Source organism: Trichomonas vaginalis, chromosome VI (assembly GCF_026262505.1).
Source record: "Trichomonas vaginalis G3 chromosome VI, whole genome shotgun sequence".
Lineage (NCBI taxonomy): Eukaryota > Parabasalia > Trichomonadida > Trichomonadidae > Trichomonas > Trichomonas vaginalis.
The window spans coordinates 64300-86290 of NC_067208.1; the positions used below are offsets into that span (position 1 = coordinate 64300).

Here is a 21991-nt window from a genome sequence, read left to right on the forward strand (position 1 = left end):
AGGAGGATTGGAGTATCATAGAGTTCAATTGCTTCTGGGAGCATACCATATAGACATGTCCTTTGAAAAGTGTTGACAAAACGATTGAGATGAAATCTGTTCCATACGTATGTTTATGGTAATGTTTAACGTTGAGTCAAAAATAGCTAATGTCACGGTATTTCAGGAGTTAATAGTAAAGGTTTCAGTTAGAATATAATCCTTCTGTTATGCAGTCAATTCAATGTTCATTCCAAACGTTCCTGTCATAGTAACATCATTTTAGGTAAATGGGTTCGCATTAGTCCTCATAATTTGAAAAGACATGCAATTCAGACTTGTTGACTTTCAAGGAGAGCCTGCTAGAACTGAAGCACTGCGAATGACTGTTGAAGTTGAACTTTTAGAAAATATTAAATGCAACAGCTTACAAGAGAACTCAGAGCTAAAAATATAAAGTATGAATGTTATGTATTGGGTCATGAACTTTGGTTATTGCTGTTTGATGAACAAATGAGTTAGTTTGTCAGTCAAGAGAACAGAAAAAGGCGTCAAAGGCGCCGAGCGCAAAGCGCTATATTGTGTTTAGTGAAAACTGCACCAAGTCAATAAGATTAGGTTTGCATAGTGAAAGATGAGTTCGATACTGTTGAAGAAAGTTTGGATAGATATTACAAATTGCTTTAATTTACTAAAACATATTTCAACAAAGCTTATATTCTGTTGAAAGTTTTGTATATTCATTCGAATATTTATACTTAAACTCAACTCCTGTAGTTCTGGTGTTTCATGATGCGGATGTTACCTATTTTCATGAATGGTGGCGTTTGACCACAGCATTCGATTTTCAGGGTCGAGATAGTCAATGACACATGTTTCCCTGTTATTCGTGAGATAACATTTTCAAGGTCCTCCTTTGTTAGAATTTATTTGGTTCTCGCTTATAAGATTTGTCAAAAGCTTCTATCGTCTTTGAGTAAATTGTTTGGTATAACTGAAGAAGGTAATGTCCTTACTTTCTGAGGATTTGTTTGAACATTTGTGTAAGGGTTGTCGTTGGCTTCTCTTGAAAGAACTTGGTCCATGGTGGATACTCTAACTTAACATCTGATGTAGCGTTAGCGTTTAAAGCTGAGTTTAAATTCACGATTTCACTTGGTTCTTTCTTTCAAACACTTGAAGCTATAGTTCTTTTGACAATATTGTTTGTCGTTCGTGAGTCAACATTTGATGTTGGTTCAATTGAACATAACGGCACAGCTAAGATGGATTGCTTCTCATTTCATATAGAAAATAAAACCTTTTATATGTATGAAATGAACATATACTCGACAAGGGTTTGAATGTAAAGCTAACGAATGAAAATATTGTTGAATTCACTGAGACAGGAGCTGTGTATAAAGATGTAGAACTAGAACAAAAGAGCTAAGGAAGAAGCAGGAACATGAACAAAGGGTGGAAGCCTATAAAAATTTATGTCAATGATGGCTCAGGAGGTTCAAACATAAAGTATGCAGAAAGTTATAGAGTTTATGCTCTCAAAGGTGAAAAGCCTTCATTTAAGAACAGCTATTCTAACGCATATCCTCAAAAGTTAACGGATGGGGAAGTGGATGATATGAATGACAGCAAAAATATTAACAGAAATGGCGACAGAGATGCATGGAATTTGTTTACCATCAGTCAATTGAAGGTTAAACTTTAAAACAATGTTGGTCGTTCCCATGGATATTTTTGACTCTAATGTTATTAGTCATGATATGAATCTCAAGGTATGAACGAGGAGAGATGAGAGACTTATATGCTTCCCAAATTTCTTCAAAAGGTAATGTTATACCTGACTGTTTCCAAATGAGTTCAATATCATAACGTGAGAAACCTTGAAAGATAACGAAGTAGTTATGAGACGTTTATGTTTAAAGCTAAAAAACCTCCATGTTTGCATAAGTATTGCTACAGTTAAATGGTAATGTCTGACTTTAGTAATGATGTTAGCTAATGGTGAGTCAGGCTTTGACACTAAACCTTTTCCGGCGAAGTCGTCGCAAACGAGCAGAGTGTTTGAAGGATTATTTTTTGAAGGGGTATTTGAAAGTTTTGATAGAATGTAGTTTGTAAGTCGTTTCATATCGTAAACTCTGATTACTGACGTAAGTGGTGTTTGTCAATAATTCTTTCCATCTCCTCAGAAGTCTTTTGCATTCCTGACTGTATAAATTCAACGATGGCATAATATTTCCTCTTACGTCGAACGTAACGTTGAAGAAATTCAATGAGTTCGCTACTGGAACTTTAACGACAGATGCTTGAACTTTTGACATAAATGTTTTCGCTGTTGAGTCCATAGAGTCTGAAGTTGCTGATATAATGATTTGGTCATAATATGAATCTTGACTTAAACGCTCTGTTATGAGTATATGACGAATGAGGTTAAATGTCTTACCTGAACCCATCTTTCCACAATAGAAATACAACACATTTGAACAGAATTCATAATCTTTGCTGAAAGGAAGAATGAGAGAAGAGTTAAGTTTTGTCTGTAGTTTCATTCATGTCTTCATCTACTCATGTATTAAATGCTTCATTTAATCTCCATTAAAATGCAAGTCAGAAATATTCAGAACATAGCACCGAGTCTAACTGACAAGAGTATAAAGATATACTATGAACACGTTATGATGAAACCAACCAAAATTCAAGAAAGTCAGTATACTTATGAATATCCAAGACACTGGGTAGAGTATGTAGGAGGTGAGAAAGCTATTGAAATCAGACAGGTTCGAAGTATTCCAGCAGGAAGGACAATATTATTGAAGAACTTTAATGTTTTGAGGTATAATGATGAAACAAAGAAGCAAGATAGTTTTCCCATTGCTGTGTATGTGAACTTAGATACAGGAGATGACATGAAAGTTTTTAATACAAAGCTTCAAACGGTAGTGAGAGAACAACTGACTGCGGAAGGGCATCCATTACCTTCAGAAGTTACCATAGCATATAATTTTGAAACAAACTCAATAGATTTTAAAGTCATCTCTGCAAAGAAGTCAGGTTTTACATTTAATGAAGCAGATGTATATTCGAATGAAAACTTCAAAGCTATTGCATGGTTAGATAATGACGATTGCTTTAAGAAAATCTTTAAATTCAGTGACTCAAAGATGTCAATAGATGACCTTCGTGGAATGTTACATCGACGTTTACAGTTGAAGGTTCAGCAGGATTGCTTACAAGATTGTCATTGGTGGTATTTGGTCTCGTGAAAACATTGTTATAAAATCCAGTATAAGTGAATTTGCTGAAGAATCTATATTATGTCTTTCAAACTACATGTATTCGCCACCGAAGCATTATAGTATAACAAACTTTGTCAGTAAGTGTAACATAAGACTTGTCGAACCTTCTTCAATGAAAGATGTTGTGCTACCTAAAGATGGAAAGGATGGACTCATTATTGAGATGATTTTAATTGCATATTAAATGAGCTTGTTCTTGAAGGTCGTTCATGATGAAATAACTGTTGTAGAAGATGTTAGCAATTGTTCAGACATTTTGAAGCGAATAGATGAGATAAGAAAGAAGTTAGATAGACCGCAAAGCGGTGAGGGCGAAGCCCGTGAGAATGTTTATGTTTCATTGACTTTCTCCAGTAACGAGAACTTTTATGAGATAATATTGAAGAGAGATGATTTTAATATGGTGTAAATGGTAGCTTGGGCAGCTTTAGGCGCAATGGGAACAAAAGCATTAGCATTTGGAGCAAAAGCACTTGGAGCTTATGACGCAGTAAATAAAATGAGTGGAGGAAGAGTTTCGAAGACATTAGATGCAAATAAAGGAAAGATTGGAGGCTGGGTTGTAAAGAAGTTAAGATTAAATAAAATAGGGCTCATAAATAAAGCATCCAATTTGGTTGCGACTGAGTCAGAAAATGCTTTAGGAAAGGATGATGAGTTTGCAAAACATGCAAAAGACTTTAATGACCAGATGAAAGGTGAAACAATGCATTTAAATAGAGTCGATGGAACTAAAGAAAATGTTTCTTCTCCACCAGTAGTTCTTCCGTATGGTCCCTATGGAATGTATGGAAACCCTTACGAAAGACCATTTGACCCATTGACTGGTGGAAGTAACTGGTATCATTACGGACGAAGAAGAAAGACAGTCAAGTTGGAGACAGACGTGAAGAAAGCAACTAAAAAGAAACCAAGGAAGAGAGTTATAAAGCAATGAATTCATGAGGTGAAAAAAGAGGTGAAAAAAGAGGTGAGATTTCACCACTTCACCTAAATTTATTTTTGTGCTATGTTTTCATACGTGTGGGAGTGGTGATATCATTAATTTTTAAGTTTATTTTTAAGTTTACTGAAATTTTTTATTTGGATGTAAATGACGAAAACTATTGAGATAACAAACTACAACGGTCATGAGTTCAAGAATTTGTTCTTCGTTCCTCGTGAAAATACATTCTATCAGATACGAGGGAGAAAGGGTAAAGTTAGTTTGAGCGTTTATGAAGGAATGAAGAATGGAAAGTTTATACAAGCATACGATACAAACGGTAAACGTGTTTCATTAGCTTTGTCAAAACTTACTAACATTTATTTTGACAGTGACTTTGACCTATATGAAGAAGAAAGTGAGTCAGAAGATTATGAGCTGTTATATGAAGCACAGCAATGGGAGGAGTTGCAATACTTTTGTAAGTGAGAACGTTTATTTTTACATTAGTGAGGTGAAGTGGTTGGCGGCTTTGTAAATATTTAAGGTTAAGTTAGTGTTGTCGTTTGTGTTGTAAAATATACGTTAACGGTTTTGTAAAGTGTCAAATTCACAAGTATTGCGTACGGTGGAACGCAGTGCCACAGTACACGAGACTTGTATACTAACTTGGTATTATTTGCAAAGAATGTTAAATCAGAAAGTCGAACTTCCTTTAGCAAATATTTACAGTCGATATGCAAGAGATGAACCATATTTATTTAAAGATGTTTTCGACCCAGCTGCTATTATTGTTCATGCTTCATTTTCTGGCGCCCAAAACTCTTTCTTATGCTTGGCAAATGACTTTTACGAAAAACCTACAAAGTTATACGAACCACCAAGTGGAAGTATTTCAGACTTTCAAGTATGGTTTACTACAGATGGAAGAAAAAGAATAATTCCATTATACCATGCGTTTTACTTAGAACTTAGTTTCATATACAACTACTATCGAACGGTAAAAATATAATTTTTAATACGGTTGAGGTGTTGGATTTGGTTGCCAACTAGACTGTGGTGCAGGTTCAGGCTGTTGTATAACAGGAGCTTGTTCTTCTGGTTCAGGGTCTTTAGGTATAATACCAACGAACTGACCTACTCTTTTACCAATATTTTTGACTCCGTTCCAAATTCCTCTTCCGACAGATTTTATTCCATTCCATATACCTCTTCCAACATTTCGAAAGAAGTTTCCAATACTACTGAAGAAACCCATTTACTATATGTAAAAATCTAATGTCCACCTAGTCTCTTACGTTTCCTTCTGAGTTCCATAGCATTTTTTAACTGGAGCTCATACATTCTGTTTCTCCTCTGGTAGAAAACATATTCTGGGTCAACTCCTGTGTTCGCGTCATCTGCATAGAGTTGTTTATATCCCACTTCAGGGTTTGTATAAAACTCTTTCCATCTCATATTTGCATACCATGGTGGCAAACCTAACGCAGCGTCATTTGACATGGCAGTTTGCATTTGTACATCTGTTGGCACTTGACCATAGTTTGCCATTGCAGTTTGTATTCTAACTTCATTTGGAATATTCTCTGGGTTTGGTTGTCCAGGTTGCTGTGCATTCGCTAAGTTCTGTGCGTCCATTTAATATTAGATAAAAATATCTCTTACGAGTACATATGCTGAACATTTGCTGGTATTGGTTCATCTTCATATTCTCTATATCTTTCTGCCACGTCAAATAAGTAAATGACACAATGGAAAAAACCTAAAACAAGTAGTCCTATTTCAAACCACATTTACTTACTAATAAAATTTCTTTGTTATGACACTTTCTCCCGTTTATAGGACCTCTCTCATATTCTATCTTATCGTATCTAAACTCATAGTCATGTATGTCCTCTAACCATCTCATGACACTTTCCAAACCACTTTTATCGGATGTAAAGTAAAAGCATGGATGGTTATGTACAACGTCTAAAGTTTCTAAAGAGTCTCTCAAAGTCCAGTCTACTTGGTATTGAAAATCATATGTGTTAAAGAACGGCGGGTCTACTATAAAGAAAACATTTTCCTTGTTTTTATATTTTTCATACAACTCTGTCCAACGACATCTCACAAACTCTATACCCTCAATATATTTTTCTATGTTCTCTTTGAAAACCTTTGTATAGTTAAGATATAAAACTTTTGACATAAGTGTTTCAATGTCATGAACTCTTATAGAACCACTATACAATAGTCTAGAAGATATACTATCCCAGTCAATATACTCTGCTTTTTTCAAAACCTCTCTGACAGTATTTTTCTTATCTAATGGTATACGTTCCATCTTACCTATAGGTATCTTTTCTTTTAACTCTTTCAATATATTGTTTGTGTCTGGAATATGTTTGAGACGGTCCATATAGTTGTCGAAGTCATTGCATATAATCTTTGAGTCTGGGAATACGGTATGGCACAAATGGGATATATAGAAACTTCCACCGAACAAATCTACAAATGTTAGACCATTCGGTAGTTTCTTAAGTTCTCTCAATAGAATATCTTTACATCTACTCTTATTTCCAAAGAACGGTAACGGTGGTTTTGTAAAATTCATTTATATATAATAATAAAAATGTTTTTACCCGAAAAGTGACAGAAAAGTGACAAAGCATGAAAACATATATAATTTGTGAAAAGTGAAACATTATATAATGTTTTCGACCCAGAAGAAGGCTTCTTCCCAGAAGCAATGGAGGAAGAAGAAGAGTCCTCCGAATAAAAACTTCATTTATACTAAACATCAACATCAGGGCTAGAAGGCACGAAGTGCCTGGAAGCCCCACTACCTTTTTTTTTTTTTTTTTTTTTTTTTTTTTTTTTTTTTTAATATTCATAGCTTATACATTCTAAAAATGATAAACTATTATAATTGTACGTAGAATACTCGAAAAAATAATTACCCTATATTTCCAACTCTTGGAAAATTTTCATGACCCCCTACCCAGGGTCCTAAAATGGGTATTTTCCTCACACAGACACCGTGGTTTTTTGAGCCGGGAAATAAATAGCGCAGACAGTTTCTACATATAGAGACATGCTTATACTTAGAGTTTGACGGGAATCTAAAGTGATTTTTTTCTGCATCGCGAAATCTAATGCAATCTCAAAATCATGAAGAAACTGCGAATCGGAGCGCAATTTTTTAATATGTTAATATATAAAGGTACCCCTACTACTGCAAATGCTTCAAATGAAAATCTAAGAAATCAGATTAATTTGATCACATTAGTATAGTATTGGTCAAACCAAAAACTCATATGTTGATATATAGCCTATGGATATTCATATTATCTACTTTTCATTGAATTACATAAGATTTAATAATCTCATAAATATTCTTTTTAATTTTCCGAATTCCGTGTGCATTTAGATTGCCCATACCTGTATATAATAATTCTAGAATGGTTTGGTTAGATATTAAGTTTTTTAGATTAATATTTTAACATTTTGATAAAACAAGCATTTGTTCCATTTTAGAATCGCCATTGAACTCTAGTTTGACTAACATGATGTTGTATGATCAAATAAATTCTAACTTCATGAGATAAATTTTGAAATTAGAAAATGCGATATCTGACTCAAATATTTATCTGAACACATTTAACATTCAATGATAAACTAAAGTACTATACAGCAGATTCGATTTGGCTTATATTTTATATAATCAACAAATAATCCTATAAAATTGTGCTATTCACGTTGCTCAAAGATGTATTGAACATTCCCTACTTGTGTATTGATAAAATTAGATATAGATTCTAATGTAAATCGATATTTTGAAAATTCATATATATTTTGTCTTGGTTTGGCATTTGATCGTGTTGAAACCGGAATTGCAATATATATCATCTAAATATATAACTATCAAAATATGAGCTATAGATTTTTAAATTATTCTCCTGAATATGAGTGACTAACATAATTATATTGAATTGAGTAGTAAGAATCATAAATATTAGAATCTGACGATAATTTATTATAACTTTATATAGGAACAAGATTATAAATGATGATGAAAATAAAGATTAAATTTAAATCTGAAAATTTGAAAACATTAAGTGTATATGATAGCATTACAAAATTAAATTTTATGTGGAAGAGGAAATAGAGGAATTAGAAGTATTATGAGAAAATAATAAGATATAAAAACAAGATTCTATTAAATGAGTTAATTTATAGAAAGGAATAACAGTGTGAATGTAGTAAATGAATGTTTTCATGATGTATTATTGAAATCTTAAGTTTTGTTAAGAAGATAATAAGGGAATCAAATTTTGTATTAGGAAGTTTGACCGACAAGAGTGTATTGTGCACTCTTGTCGGTCTGCATGTCTCATTCCGGGAGACATTGTCACTGCATGTCTCCCAGAATGAGACAATCTTCCGCATTCATAACTTGAATGCGGAAGTTTGACCGACAAGAGTGTATTGTGCACTCTTGTCGATCTAAATGTATCTTACAATCAAAGACACTTTCATACAATCTTTTCGAAGTTAAAAAAAAATTTAATTATTTCTTTCTTATTTAGTTATGAACCTGAAGAGAAATTTTAAGGAAAATATTAAGTTGTGCAATTTGCATCTATCTCTTTATGTGATGCATATTTTCACGATCTGACAGCAGAAATCGAATCAGCGGAGCCAGAAGAATCAGATTACGTGTGGAAAATAGGTTTTGAACGCTTAGATAGGACTAAAATGAGACTTTATGAGATGTGTTGTATAATTATAGTTTTTGCGATAATGTGTCATGAGATCAGAATATGAAGAGAGTAAATATGTATTATTGTCACAGGTTTATATGTGGGGATAGCTCGATAGAGTCTCTAAAAGAGATTAGTACGTGAGTAAGGCGATTTAATAAACAAAAGAAAGAAATAATTAAATTTTTTTTTAACTTCGAAAAGATTGTATGAAAGTGTCTTTGATTGTAAGATACATTTAGATCGACAAGAGTGCACAATACACTCTTGTCGGTCAAACTTCCGCATTCAAGTTATGAATGCGGAAGATTGTCTCATTCTGGGAGACATGCAGTGACAATGTCTCCCGGAATGAGACATGCAGACCGACAAGAGTGTATTGTGCACTCTTGTCGGTCGAAGTTTTGAAATCACATTCTGATTGCAAAAGATTGTCTCATTCTGGGAGACATGCAGTGACAATGTCTCCCAGAATGAGACATGCAGACCGACAAGAGTGCACAATACACTCTTGTCGGTCGAAGTTTTGCAATCGCGTTGTGATTGCAAAAGATTGTGCTATTCCTGCATATTTCCTACGAGCCTGCTTCATAAAATTGAATCCTTCTATCCAATTTAAATGCGATTTCGCTAATCTTTCATCTAAAATCACTAATCAGAAGCATATTGCAAGTTAACTTGAACCGGCATGTTCCTCCTATCCTGTCTTTCAGTTCTTTCTATCAGCCATGGTTCACAAGGAGGAGAGCTTTGCGCACAATCAGACATAAGATTGCGGCAGAGGAACCGGGCAGAGAGCAGCTTGAAGCGGTAAGATGTCCGAATGCTGTCTCCCAGGTGTATCTGTCAGGCAAAGTTCACAAGGAGGAGAGCTTTGCGCACAATCAGACATAAGATTGCGGCAGAGGAACCGGGCAGAGAGCAGCTTGAAGCGGTAAGCTGTTTTCAAGTCTTTAGTTAACAAACTTTAACAAAAGACATCTAAAAAATTTGAAATAATTGCAAAATAATGCCGTCAGGTAATGCGCACCTAAGGGAGGTGTTTTGCGGGAGCTGGGGGTATCTTGGTGAGTACTCAGGAGGCCAAGAAGGGCACCCCAACCGACATTTTGCTGACGCATTGTGTAAGCAACCATTCTGATAACCGCTCAAACCGTCGGGACAAAATAATTTATGAAATTATAAGTCATCTTTCTAATACATATTTTTGGAAGGGCGTGAGATACGCCAACTTAAATATATTATTAAATATGAGAAAATCACTCAACAAAAAAACAATTCTTTCAAAAAGTTTAAAATTTATCTTTCTAATACATACTTTTGGAAGGGCGTAAGATACGCCAACTTAAATATATTATTAAATATGAGAAAATCGCTCAACAAAAAAACAATTCTTTCAAAAAGTTTAAAATTTATCTTTCTAATACATACTTTTGGAAGGGCGTGAGATACGCCAACTTAAATATATTATTAAATATGAGAAAATCACTCAACAAAAAAACAATTCTTTCAAAAAGTTTAAAATTTATCTTTCTAATACATACTTTTGGAAGGGCGTGAGATACGCCAACTTAAATATATTATTAAATATGAGAAAATCGCTCAACAAAAAAACAATTCTTTCAAAAAGTTTAAAATTTATCTTTCTAATACATATTTTTGGAAGGGCGTAAGATACGCCAACTTAAATATATTATTAAATATGAGAAAATCGCTCAACAAAAAAACAATTCTTTCAAAAAGTTTAAAATTTATCTTTCTAATACATACTTTTGGAAGGGCGTAAGATACGCCAACTTAAATATATTATTAAATATGAGAAAATCGCTCAACAAAAAAACAATTCTTTCAAAAAGTTTAAAATTTATCTTTCTAATACATACTTTTGGAAGGGCGTAAGATACGCCAACTTAAATATATTATTAAATATGAGAAAATCACTCAACAAAAAAACAATTCTTTCAAAAAGTTTAAAATTTATCTTTCTAATACATACTTTTGGAAGGGCGTGAGATACGCCAACTTAAATATATTATTAAATATGAGAAAATCACTCAACAAAAAAACAATTCTTTCAAAAAGTTTAAAATTTATCTTTCTAATACATACTTTTGGAAGGGCGTGAGATACGCCAACTTAAATATATTATTAAATATGAGAAAATCGCTCAACAAAAAAACAATTCTTTCAAAAAGTTTGACATTGATCTTTCTAATACATATCCTATGGAAGGAGTTTACATTCACAAAATAAAAACCAGTTCAAAATCTTATTACTCCTTGAATTAAAATCATTTAATTTCAAATCCATTCCAAATCCTTAAATCTGTATTAAAATCATTTTGCCAACAACCAACACAATACAAATTACATTTCCATATATCTTCTTGTCCATTTTAATTTTTTATCTCATTTTATTTAATTTTATTTAAAAGCATATAGACATCGAGATCCTTTACACATAGTTATATAAAAGTCAAATACATAATAAATTCTTAATTCTAGAGATATCTCAAAATCTCATTTTTTAATTTAAAATACCTTTCATTTTTCACAGTACTATCACAACAAACAAGCCATTTACTAATTAACACATATAAGAAAAATATCAAATTACAAAACAACTTTCAATATCATTCGCATCGAATTCTATTTTTTCATAATTATCAACTACATGTTATTATATAATATATGTCGGCGCATATTCCACTCTATACAAGTGTCAGACACACTCACACAAAGCTGTGAGATTCATACCTCTATCAGTAGGACTTCTCAAATCAAGAACACATATGTTTCACTATCGCACATCTGTGTAGGATCTAATTAACCCTTTGGACTGGTACTTCAAAATTTGATAATTTGATAATTTCATGTGATATCATCATTTGCCTTTAAAACAACTGTGCGTTAAACTAGACACGTTTCTCTATCATAATGCAAAATATCAAAGTTTGGGAGACTCCCAAAGTGTCTGAAACTGATCATAAGGGTGAAAAACCGTTTTCCAGAAGTTGGGAACGTAGGGTATTGAAGAAAATTTAGATGTCTAGTAGAGCTTCGAATCGTTTTTATAAATCAGCACAAATCCAGACAACTATTTATTAATGAGAAAAGCAAAATTAAACATATCAAAGAATGAATCTTTTTTTTCCCTCTTTTTTTTTCAATGAATTGAACCAAACCTAATTATCTGAAGTAGCCAGAAAGTAATTAAAGTCTTTTCGTACTTTCAGTGAATAATTCGATTATCGAAATGCCAACTAAGATTTTATTTTATCACAATTTAAAATCTTATCGTAGTTTTTCCCAACGAATTGTCGATTTCATATTAAATAAAATTAGTAATTTTCTTGAAGTCAAAGTAGTATATATGGACGGGTTGTGTGACTTTTTTTGTAAACGTAAGAATTCATACAATATCGAACGATTTTGTATCATTATTTTTAACATTAATTTTAAAATATATTTATTTTTTTATTCTTACATAAATGACCCAACAAGTAAAACCAGATAAAATAGATTATCGAATTTTAGAGGATGGTGTTCCTGTTTATATTCAAAGATTTAAAGGGAAGCAATATTATAGAATTGTTAATCCTGAATACATAAAACATTTATTTAAAAAGGAAGACTGTGAATTATTAAACGCTAATGAATATGAAAGCCAAAATAAGCTAATGAGATATAAATATATTGGAAGTGATGAAAGGTGTAAAGATAAAGATAAAGTTTATACAGTTTCATATTATGAATGGAAAACCGATAAGATTAGAAAACATTTAGGAGATTATGGGGAAAAATCTGAATTCTTTAAATCTAGTATATACGAGAGAGTAAAAGAAATTAGAAATAATTATTTTCATGAATAAAACATAAACGCATTAAAAAAAATTAACATTAATTTTAAAATAATTTATTTTTCCATCTTTTATAAAAGAAGCTATATATAGATGATGTCAGATATTCCACGATTAATTAAACATTGTTGAATAACTGAATGGAATCAATGGAGTCATAATCAAAAACCTCATAAACGAGTAAAAAAATTAGAAATTAATGATTATTTGAATTTATGAAATCAATAATTTGATTTATTCGCTCTTCAATAATTTCTATTCTTTTTGTTAAATCATCTATTTTCATTAATGAGGTGATTCTTGATTGAGGAATAGATTTCAAACTAACCACTCCTTTTATTTTTGAAATTTTGAATCCATCAACTTTAAACATTTTATTCAATTTACATGTTGTCAATTCTTCAAATAATTTTTTATTGTTAGCATAATAGTCATTAAATTCTTCAACAGATGAAAAAATTTTTATTTCAGTAATTGGTTTAACAACGTTTATTTTTTGTTGAACATTTTCACTTTCATTTATTTCTTCCTCCTTTGTTTCATTTATTTTTAAAATCGGTTTCATTTATCATTAAATAAAAATTAGAATATAAGTGATGAAATGAATTTTTAATTTTAATGAAATAATCAGAAATGGCGGCAGGATTCTTTAAAAAATTATGGGATGGAATTAAGAAAGCTGCGGGTTGGGTTCATCAAAAGATTATTAAACCCATTGCAAACTTTTTGGCACCAGTAGCGAAAACGGCAGGAACTATCATAGGTGGAGTATTAGGTGCTAAAGCAGGTAATCCGGCGATGGGAGCACAAGCAGGTAACGCAGTTGGTGGAATTGCTGAAGGAATACTTAATAAAATAGGAGGTAGATAGTGGAAAAATAAATAAATATTATTTTTATCTTAGTATCGGTTGTAGTCTTTGATAAACTTTTTCTCCTTTATTTAAAATTTCTCTTATTGGGGCAGCTTTTGGTGTTATTGATTCAGCAACGTCACTAATTGCTTCTTTATTCTTAAATATCCAATTTGCTCCCTTCTTCAATGTTTCCCAAACTTTACTCGCTCCTCTTTTTACTTTATCCCATAATTTTTTAAAGAATCCTGCCGCCATTTCTGATTATTTCATTAAAATTAAAAATTCATTTCCATCTTTTAATTTTGATTTTTTTATTTAATAAATGACGACTAACTATTTGGTGCCAAACACCAAACCAATTAATGGAAATGTGTTTCATTCATTCGAAAAGATAAATGAAATATTTGCAAAGAATGACGGTAGAAGATATTATAGAGAACTTGAAAGTTCATGCTATGACTCTGATACTCCATATTTTGATGATAAACAAACTCATTTAAGAATTACAAATCCATGATGTGAACCAATTAGGTGACACATATATTAAACGCAAAGTTAAAGCAACTCTAGTTTCAAATAAAGCTTTCATATGTGATGCCGCTTTTAAATGCATGCGTTTATTCGTTGGTTACAAATCATCAAATCAAAGCTTTAAACAATTAGAAGTAGAAACCGAAAGAGGTGATGCTGGTTATCTTCAGATGGATTGCGCCCGTGAATCTTTCGCATTTGCAACATATAAACCGAAATCAGAAAGGAAAGTTAAAAAGTTTGTTCATTCGTTATATAATAATGTTCAAAAATATGATAACTCAGTATGTGGTAAATATATTGACCCTTCAGAAGTTTTCAAGAGAGCAAATGAAGAAGTTGATATCACTTTTGATATGATTATTCCGGTAAATGATTTGTTAGCATTTCAGGCGTTCGATGATTATCCTAAATCATTTGGTGATATCATTCTTAAATATTATGTTTTCAGGGATACTTTAGTATTTTGTCAGGTTGACCCGTTAAGAGTTGCTGATTTACAAAATTACGTTTATGAAAAGATAACTGATGAAAATTATGAAAAGATTATGAATCATGTTTATAAATATGATCGCAAATTCCAACAAATCGGACTTCCTGCCAAATTAATTACAGGCTTAGCCGCTACATCTGCTGACGCAACAGTTGATGACGTTATTATTTCATGCACAAAGATGGAAGTTTTAGAGGATAAATGCATTACACCAGGATATGGTTTAATTGAAGAATCAGTTAAAGCAATACCACGTTTATTCAGTAAGGAAGATCCATTCATGATTCCAGCTCAACATATTGACGTTCGTTCACTAAATGGAGGTTGCATCACTCCTGAAGGTATTAGCTCAGATTTCTCATACGCTCTTCATAATGTTACAGATGTTGTGTTAACATTTCCGAAGAATGCAATGCAAAGAACAGTTTTAGAAAATCCAATGCTTCGAGGTCTTCAGGTCACTATAGATTCCAGAAACTTCCCCGATCAAGCGATGACCACAGTGGGCGACATATTCTTTACACGTATGCTTCAAGCTTCTGATTTAGATGGAGTGAATGAATGCACAGAAGAATATGAGGACTCATTAACTAGACCACTGAATGATGATAAGGTGCCATTAGCTAGAACATGGAAAGACCAAACTTCATTCTTATGCACTATTCCAGTTCAACGTGATGGAGCGGGTATATTCTTTGATGGATTAGAAACTTTCAACTCACAAGTTACAGTACAAGTGAAAGCTTATCCAATCATTCAGGGTGAAAATGACACTTACTGTTCAAAGGTGACAAATCCTCCTCAGGTTTGGTTTACTAGGACTACATATTGGACATGGACACCGGATGAAGGTTTGAAATATCATCCAACAGGTACACCACCGCAGTATAGAAGTTCATATGATGAAATATTGATGAATAGAAATGTTTAAAATTATAAATTTATTTTTGATTAAATGGATTTAAATTCATCCACCCTTATGAAGAATTAGCAGGAGTATATAATACATACGTAGATGATATGATTAATGAAGCATTGAGTGATAATAGAAATGCTCTATCTAAGGAAAAATTAATGAAAATTCCATATTCTGAATGTTACTTAAATTCAATCACTGCAGCAATTGGTAAACAAAATAAAGGTAAAACATTAACGATATTAAAACAAATTATCATTATTGCTAACACTTCCCCCATTCACATGTGTTAATTTATATCAACCGTTCAGGTTCACCTTCAGATGATACATTTGAATCTTTAAAGCATTTAATCAAAATTCCAATTATTTATTTATCACAAGAAGAAGCAGAAGATTATTTAAAAAACTTTTTAATGTATAAAGAATTATATAATACAATCAAGAAGCAAGGATTAGAGGATAAAATTATTGATAAACAACGGGATGAATTATTTGAAACACTTTCTATTTCAAATTTTGATAGAGAATTTTTGCATTCACTAATTTTTCTAGATGATGCCGTGAAATCAAAACTAATAACTAATGAGAAATCATATTTTAATCAATTATTAACTCAATGTCGACATATTCAATGTTCATTCTTTATGGCTGTTCAATACTTTAAAGCATTAAGCACAAACATTAAATCAAATCTATCAACACTTTTCATTTTCAGTGGTTTTAGTCGTCAACAGTTGAACGTTATGCTTTATCAAGTGAATTTACCAATGAGCATTAATGAACTTTACACACAATATCAACAATTAGGAGAACATGGAAAAATAATAGTTGATTTAAATAAAGGAGGTGTTAAATTTGATTAACTTTTTATAATTAATTTTTATTTTTTATTTATAATTAAACATGACAGAAATTGCAAATCTTCTACAGGTTCCATTAAAACAAGGAACAAACAAAAAGGGTGCATATAATAGAACTATGAAAGTTCCAGACGGAATGAAAGAATTAGTCCACATTGTTGCCGGTCTTCAAAAGGATGTTAAACAAATGAGAAATGTTTTAACATTACCAGAAGCTCAAGCATATGCCAAACGTCATGGTCCAAATTGGGAAGCACACGAAGCAGACATTACGGGTCCAAATGGAAAACCTGATGGTATAAATGAAGTCTTTGTTACTGATGGTCAAGGTAATATTAAAGTCATAAATGGTTATAAATTAACTGTATCTGATTATCCTAAACGTAAAGCATATAATGAACGTTATCCTATGCAATTTGATGAAAATGGAAAAGCTGTTAAACAATACATTGGAGAAGGTGAAAATGGTCCAATTAACTCATACCGTTATAATCCATATTCTTATTTCAATGAAGAATTAAATGCTATTGAAGAGGGACCGGATGGATTACCACGATATTCTAACCAGTTTGATGGTCAATATGCAAATATTAGACCCGAAATTTCAGCTAAGAAATTCTTTAAAGTTGCTTTATTCGATCCAGTGTTCAATGAACAGAAAGAAGCAATGAAAGCAGAATTTAAACCAATTCAAGTGGCAAGAATTTCTTCATCTTCACTTTCAGAAGCGTTCAAGGAATTGATAAAGAAACCACTTTATTCTCAACAAGGTTATAACTTTGATTTAATTAAAGAAAGTGATAGACGTAAATTAGAAAAATCAGATGGTTTTAAGAATGCATGTAATGAAATGATTAAAGATATTGCAAATGATAAAATAAGACTGGGAGAAACTCAAATCATTATCAATAACATAATTGGTGCAGTTACAAAGAAAGTATAAGCAAACAAGGATGAACCTTGGGATATTACCGTAACAACTAAATAAAACTTTAAATATATTTTTCTTTTTTTATTCAATTATAAATGAGAAGACGTTTCACAAGTCAAAAGAACACAAACGCAAAAGCAGAGATTACGGTTGGTTATAACGTAAATGATGATAAATCACGAATTATTCAAAATGTTAAAGTTAATGTTAGCCCTGAATTAACAAGGTCAGCAACTCAACCAAATTTATTAACTCGTGACTTACCGAAAAAGGAGGAGCAAAATAAAGAAGATGAAGACCCAATCATTTTATCTGAACCTGGTAAAGAACCTGTTGAAATTCCCACTTATCCAACATACCCCCACCTCTTTCATCAAACATCGAGAACCCATATAAAATAGACATTAATTCTGAATTAATGAAAATTTACCGTGATATAATAATTAATAATTATGATTCAATAATAAATTTAATTGACCAATCCGGTTTAATTATTTTACCTTATGAATCATTAATTCACATTATCGCCATTCTTTGTGATGTTCAAGATTCAGACGTTAAGATTCAATTTTTCATAGATGATGAGGTTTCATGCTGCGGAACAGTTGCAAAAATAAATCCTATAAAGGATATTAGCACAATTAAGATATCAAAGAACGGAACAACAACTGAACTACATTTAACTTATAATAACATATACAATAAAATAGTTGATGAATATAAAATATCACTTGAAAAATTCTTTGTTAAGGCTATTTAATATTCAAGCATTAACATTATTGAATAATAATCCTTTGAATCATAATCAATAATAATTGACCTTTCACCAGTTTCTATCGTTTGTTTTATTTCTTTTTGTTCCCCACTATCCGGATCGGTCATTGTAATTGTTTTTGTTATAGTATCAGCTTTATCTTTAACTTCAATCTTTTTTCCATCAGGATATTTAAACCAAAATTCCAAAAATTCGATATTGTCAATCTGTTCATATTTTAATCTATCAATTGCATTTTTTAATACATCTGAAAATCTTATGAAATGGTCATTATATGGGTTTGATTGAACTAAATTTGAATGAAGTGAAATATAACCTGATGATGAATATGACATCGACTCATATTTTCTGAAAACACTAAAATTTATAACATGAATGAATTTCTTATTCGTTGAATTTATGAATTCTTGAGGTAATCTTATTCTAGTTTATCACTGGAAAATAACGCTTTACCATATTTTTAATCGTAATAAAAATGTCAATTATCAATATTATTTCGAATAATAACTGTGAATTAAATTTAACAGTTAGTGGAATTTATAATGTTACTCTCGTTTCTGTGAGTGGTAAATTTAATCCCATTCTTTTAGACCCTTCAGATTATATATCATTTATTAAAGATGACCTTGAAAAAACGTATGATATGTATATAAATAATGTGATACGAAATGGGATATTAACACGATTTTAAGTTATTTAAATGAATCATTTATCGTATGGTATGAAGAAAATTTTAAATCAAAACCTGATAAACTTTTTGAACTTGATGAAATAAATAACCTTATTAAATTTCCGCTGAAAATTAAATTTTGTACTCCTCATTTCGTTCATTGTTGGGGATATTAAATTTTGAAAAAGATGTTGGGGATGTTTTGTATTCTGACACTGGTTCCAATTTCATTTTAATCAAATGTGATAAAGTTAATACCCCAATGAGATTTTCACATCAAACATTAGACCCTAACTCTTACCCATCAATACAAAACATTTTATCCATCAACTTAAACACATTTTCTTTATCATATCCGTTTCAATTATCCGGGAATTCATTTATTCTTCATTCAAAAGATTTATCAAATATTAAATTTAGAATAACTGACCTATTTGATTGTGATTTAGAATTTATGAATGAAATATTATGGCAATTTCAAATAGAAAAATAGCTGATGAGATAACAGATTAAATATATTTTTAAATCATAATAAATGATTAAACAACAGCAACTTAAGGCACAAAGCACCCAGGTCCCTCAGACCATTACATACGCCATATATGCATATAATTCAAAGACGGCAGAACAAACGCAAAGGTTGAAATATGGAGATTTGGAGATAGTATTGAAAAATGATCGAATTCGTTTGCAAAGGTGGTGCAGTGATATCAAATATAAAAGAAATTTTATTTATGAATTCAAAAATTAAAGGAATAACGGATGATATAACATCAATTCCACCAGAAGAACAAAGATATTACGCATTAAATGCATTTCCTAAAGTTTTGAAGATTGGAAGATTTAATTTAAATGAGGAATTCATAAAAGGTTTCCTAAATGACATAATGAAGAAAGCAGATAAGGAATATGTGGCTAGTGAGTTAATGAAGAAAGCAGATAAGGAATATGTGGCTAGTGAGTTAATGAAGAAAGCAGATAAGGAATATGTGGCTAGTGAGTTAATGAAGAAGGCAAATAAGGATTGTGTGGCTAGTGAGTTAATGAAGAAAGCAGATAAGGAATATGTTAATGAAAAAGATAATGAAATTAAAGAAAGGGTTGAAAGGTATCACGAATGGACATCAAATATTTTAAAATCTAAAGCTGATACAGGATGGGTTTCAGGATGTTTAGACCTTAAAGCAGATAAGGAATATGTCAACAGTGAGTTAATGAAGAAGGCAAATAAGGATTGTGTGGCTAGTGAGTTAATGAAGAAAGCAGATAAGGAATATGTTAATGAAAAAGATAATGAAGTTAAAGAAAGGGTTGAAAGGTATCACGAATGGACATCAAATATTTTAAAATCTAAAGCTGATACAGGATGGGTTTCAGGATGTTTAGACCTTAAAGCAGATAAGGAATATGTCAACAGTGAGTTAATGAAGAAGGCAAATAAGGAATATGTGGATGAAATATACCAAAGTTTGATAGGAACAACTAAAAATATTGAAACTATTGTTGGTGACTTTTCTGTCAATGAAGAAAATAAATATTTTAGATGGCAGTTTGTACAGTCCTTAAGAAATGGTATACGGTATAAACTCATTCCGAAAAATAACAATGAAATGTATGTAAGCTATATAAAGAATAATGGTACACAAGTTAAAGTTCCATTAGACAAAACTGTTACTTAAACTTATATGGAGACGAACAAAAGAAATATTTAAGAGTTTATGAAATGACAGATATGACATTGCCTCGCACAGCTCCAGTACCATATTATTATGACTATGGAGATGATGTCAGAACACCACATGTAGATGAACAAAAGTTAACATTATATTTAGATTATTATAGATATAAAAGATATAATGCAATAGAAAAAACGAGAATAGTATATTATTATACAGATGACAAAAATAAATTTTATAGTCAAGATTTTACCTACCCCGAAAACATAAGATTATATTATAAAAAATATTCCGACACAAACCAGAAGAAACCTGAAATAGTTGCACTATATTTTAAGTTCAAAAGAGACAATCCTATATTATCTCATATGTTTGATTTAATGAACCCAGTAGGTTCTATTTATACATCTATGGATGCAAGAGGTCCTCAAGTAATGTTTGGTGTTGGTGCATGGGAACAAATAGTCGACAGGTTTTTGTATTGTGCAAACTCTTCAAAGGAAATGGGTGGAAGTAAAACGATTTCAGGTGAAAATTTACCTGCACACAGTCACTAGATAAGCATAGATTTAAGCACATCTCAAGCGGGTTGGCATAAGCATAGATATTGGGATTGGTCAGGAATGACAAAAGGTAAAGGATATGATGTTAAAGATGACGTTAAGTTTGCTATAAATTGTTACTGGGATGACACTCAGGGAGAAGGAAACCATACACATTTCGTTTCAGGATATACACAAACAACGGGACAAAGTAAAGAATACATGCCACCTTACATGACAGTTTACGCATGGTATAGAGTTCAATGAATCATTTATTTTTATCATAAATTTACACCAAAAATAATTTTTATGTGAAGAGGTGAGATCTCACCTTTTTTTTTCACCTGTTTTTTTTTCACAAGCGTTTTACCAGGTCACCAGGTAATTTAACTTTTCTGAAAAAATGTGACAACATGACATTTTGACAACAACATAGGAGGATGGCATTTATTCATTATTTTTGAAGAACTGATAGGGTCACCAGGTCACCAGGTCACCAGGTAATTTAACTTTTCTGAAAAAATGTGACAACATGACATTTTGACAACAACATAGGAGGATGGCATTTATTCATTATTTTTGAAGAACTGATAGGGTCACCAGGTCACCAGGTCACCAGGTAATTTAACTTTTCTGAAAAAATGTGACAACATGACATTTTGACAACAACATAGGAGGATGGCATTTATTCATTATTTTTGAAGAACTGATAGGGTCACCAGGTCACCAGGTCACCAGGTAATTTAACTTTTCTGAAAAAATGTGACAACATGACATTTTGACAACAACATAGGAGGATGGCATTTATTCATTATTTTTGAAGAACTGATAGGGTCACCAGGTCACCAGGTCACCAGGTAATTTAACTTTTCTGAAAAAATGTGACAACATGACATTTTGACAACAACATAGGAGGATGGCATTTATTCATTATTT

The 21991-nt window shown here is 31.6% G+C and overlaps 12 protein-coding genes and 2 pseudogenes across 14 annotated transcripts, besides 1 other annotated feature; 11 read left to right on the plus strand and 3 right to left on the minus strand.

The window, feature by feature from the left end:
- The first annotated feature begins 2530 nt into the window (after positions 1-2530).
- TVAGG3_0776080 lies at positions 2531-3459 on the plus strand (annotated as a pseudogene). The gene has a single exon. A coding segment is annotated over exon 1 (929 nt).
- A 225-nt stretch (positions 3460-3684) lies between these two features.
- TVAGG3_0776090 (protein of unknown function, DUF4107 family) lies at positions 3685-4212 on the plus strand (the record flags this gene model as incomplete). The annotated part of the gene is made up of 1 exon (XM_051246133.1): positions 3685-4212. One exon carries the CDS (start codon positions 3685-3687, stop codon positions 4210-4212), a length of 528 nt encoding a protein of 175 aa, XP_051081608.1.
- Positions 4213-4368: 156 nt separating this feature from the next.
- Positions 4369-4689, plus strand: TVAGG3_0776100 (uncharacterized protein; the record flags this gene model as incomplete). The annotated part of the gene is made up of 1 exon (XM_051246134.1): positions 4369-4689. The coding sequence occupies one exon, from the start codon at positions 4369-4371 to the stop codon at positions 4687-4689; it is 321 nt and encodes a 106-aa protein (XP_051081609.1).
- Positions 4690-4888: 199 nt separating this feature from the next.
- On the plus strand, positions 4889-5212 carry TVAGG3_0776110 (uncharacterized protein; the record flags this gene model as incomplete). Its single annotated transcript, XM_051246135.1, has 1 exon — positions 4889-5212. The coding sequence occupies one exon, from the start codon at positions 4889-4891 to the stop codon at positions 5210-5212; it is 324 nt and encodes a 107-aa protein (XP_051081610.1).
- Positions 5213-5215: 3 nt separating this feature from the next.
- Positions 5216-5458, minus strand: TVAGG3_0776120 (serine threonine-protein phosphatase family; the record flags this gene model as incomplete). The annotated part of the gene is made up of 1 exon (XM_051246136.1): positions 5216-5458. One exon carries the CDS (start codon positions 5456-5458, stop codon positions 5216-5218), a length of 243 nt encoding a protein of 80 aa, XP_051081611.1.
- A 17-nt stretch (positions 5459-5475) lies between these two features.
- Positions 5476-5838, minus strand: TVAGG3_0776130 (uncharacterized protein; the record flags this gene model as incomplete). Its single annotated transcript, XM_001296067.2, has 1 exon — positions 5476-5838. One exon carries the CDS (start codon positions 5836-5838, stop codon positions 5476-5478), a length of 363 nt encoding a protein of 120 aa, XP_001296068.2.
- Positions 5839-5977: 139 nt separating this feature from the next.
- On the minus strand, positions 5978-6796 carry TVAGG3_0776140 (phage tail repeat-like family; the record flags this gene model as incomplete). Its single annotated transcript, XM_051246137.1, has 1 exon — positions 5978-6796. The coding sequence occupies one exon, from the start codon at positions 6794-6796 to the stop codon at positions 5978-5980; it is 819 nt and encodes a 272-aa protein (XP_051081612.1).
- A 1985-nt stretch (positions 6797-8781) lies between these two features.
- On the plus strand, positions 8782-10073 carry TVAGG3_0776150 (uncharacterized protein; the record flags this gene model as incomplete). Its single annotated transcript, XM_001294351.2, has 1 exon — positions 9245-9564. A coding segment is annotated over one exon (320 nt), but the record flags the coding sequence as incomplete, so codon positions are not given.
- Positions 10074-13437: 3364 nt separating this feature from the next.
- On the plus strand, positions 13438-13674 carry TVAGG3_0776160 (N-acetylmuramoyl-l-alanine amidase family; the record flags this gene model as incomplete). The annotated part of the gene is made up of 1 exon (XM_051246138.1): positions 13438-13674. The coding sequence occupies one exon, from the start codon at positions 13438-13440 to the stop codon at positions 13672-13674; it is 237 nt and encodes a 78-aa protein (XP_051081613.1).
- Positions 13675-15041: 1367 nt separating this feature from the next.
- Positions 15042-21991: part of a mobile genetic element that runs on past the window's edge.
- TVAGG3_0776180 (uncharacterized protein) lies at positions 16015-16464 on the plus strand (the record flags this gene model as incomplete). The annotated part of the gene is made up of 1 exon (XM_001288088.2): positions 16015-16464. One exon carries the CDS (start codon positions 16015-16017, stop codon positions 16462-16464), a length of 450 nt encoding a protein of 149 aa, XP_001288089.2.
- TVAGG3_0776190 (uncharacterized protein) lies at positions 16505-17404 on the plus strand (the record flags this gene model as incomplete). The annotated part of the gene is made up of 1 exon (XM_051246139.1): positions 16505-17404. One exon carries the CDS (start codon positions 16505-16507, stop codon positions 17402-17404), a length of 900 nt encoding a protein of 299 aa, XP_051081614.1.
- TVAGG3_0776200 (uncharacterized protein) lies at positions 17488-17793 on the plus strand (the record flags this gene model as incomplete). Its single annotated transcript, XM_051246140.1, has 1 exon — positions 17488-17793. The coding sequence occupies one exon, from the start codon at positions 17488-17490 to the stop codon at positions 17791-17793; it is 306 nt and encodes a 101-aa protein (XP_051081615.1).
- Positions 20448-21070, plus strand: TVAGG3_0776210 (annotated as a pseudogene). The gene has a single exon. A coding segment is annotated over exon 1 (623 nt).
- Positions 21137-21322, plus strand: TVAGG3_0776220 (phage tail repeat-like family; the record flags this gene model as incomplete). Its single annotated transcript, XM_051246141.1, has 1 exon — positions 21137-21322. The coding sequence occupies one exon, from the start codon at positions 21137-21139 to the stop codon at positions 21320-21322; it is 186 nt and encodes a 61-aa protein (XP_051081616.1).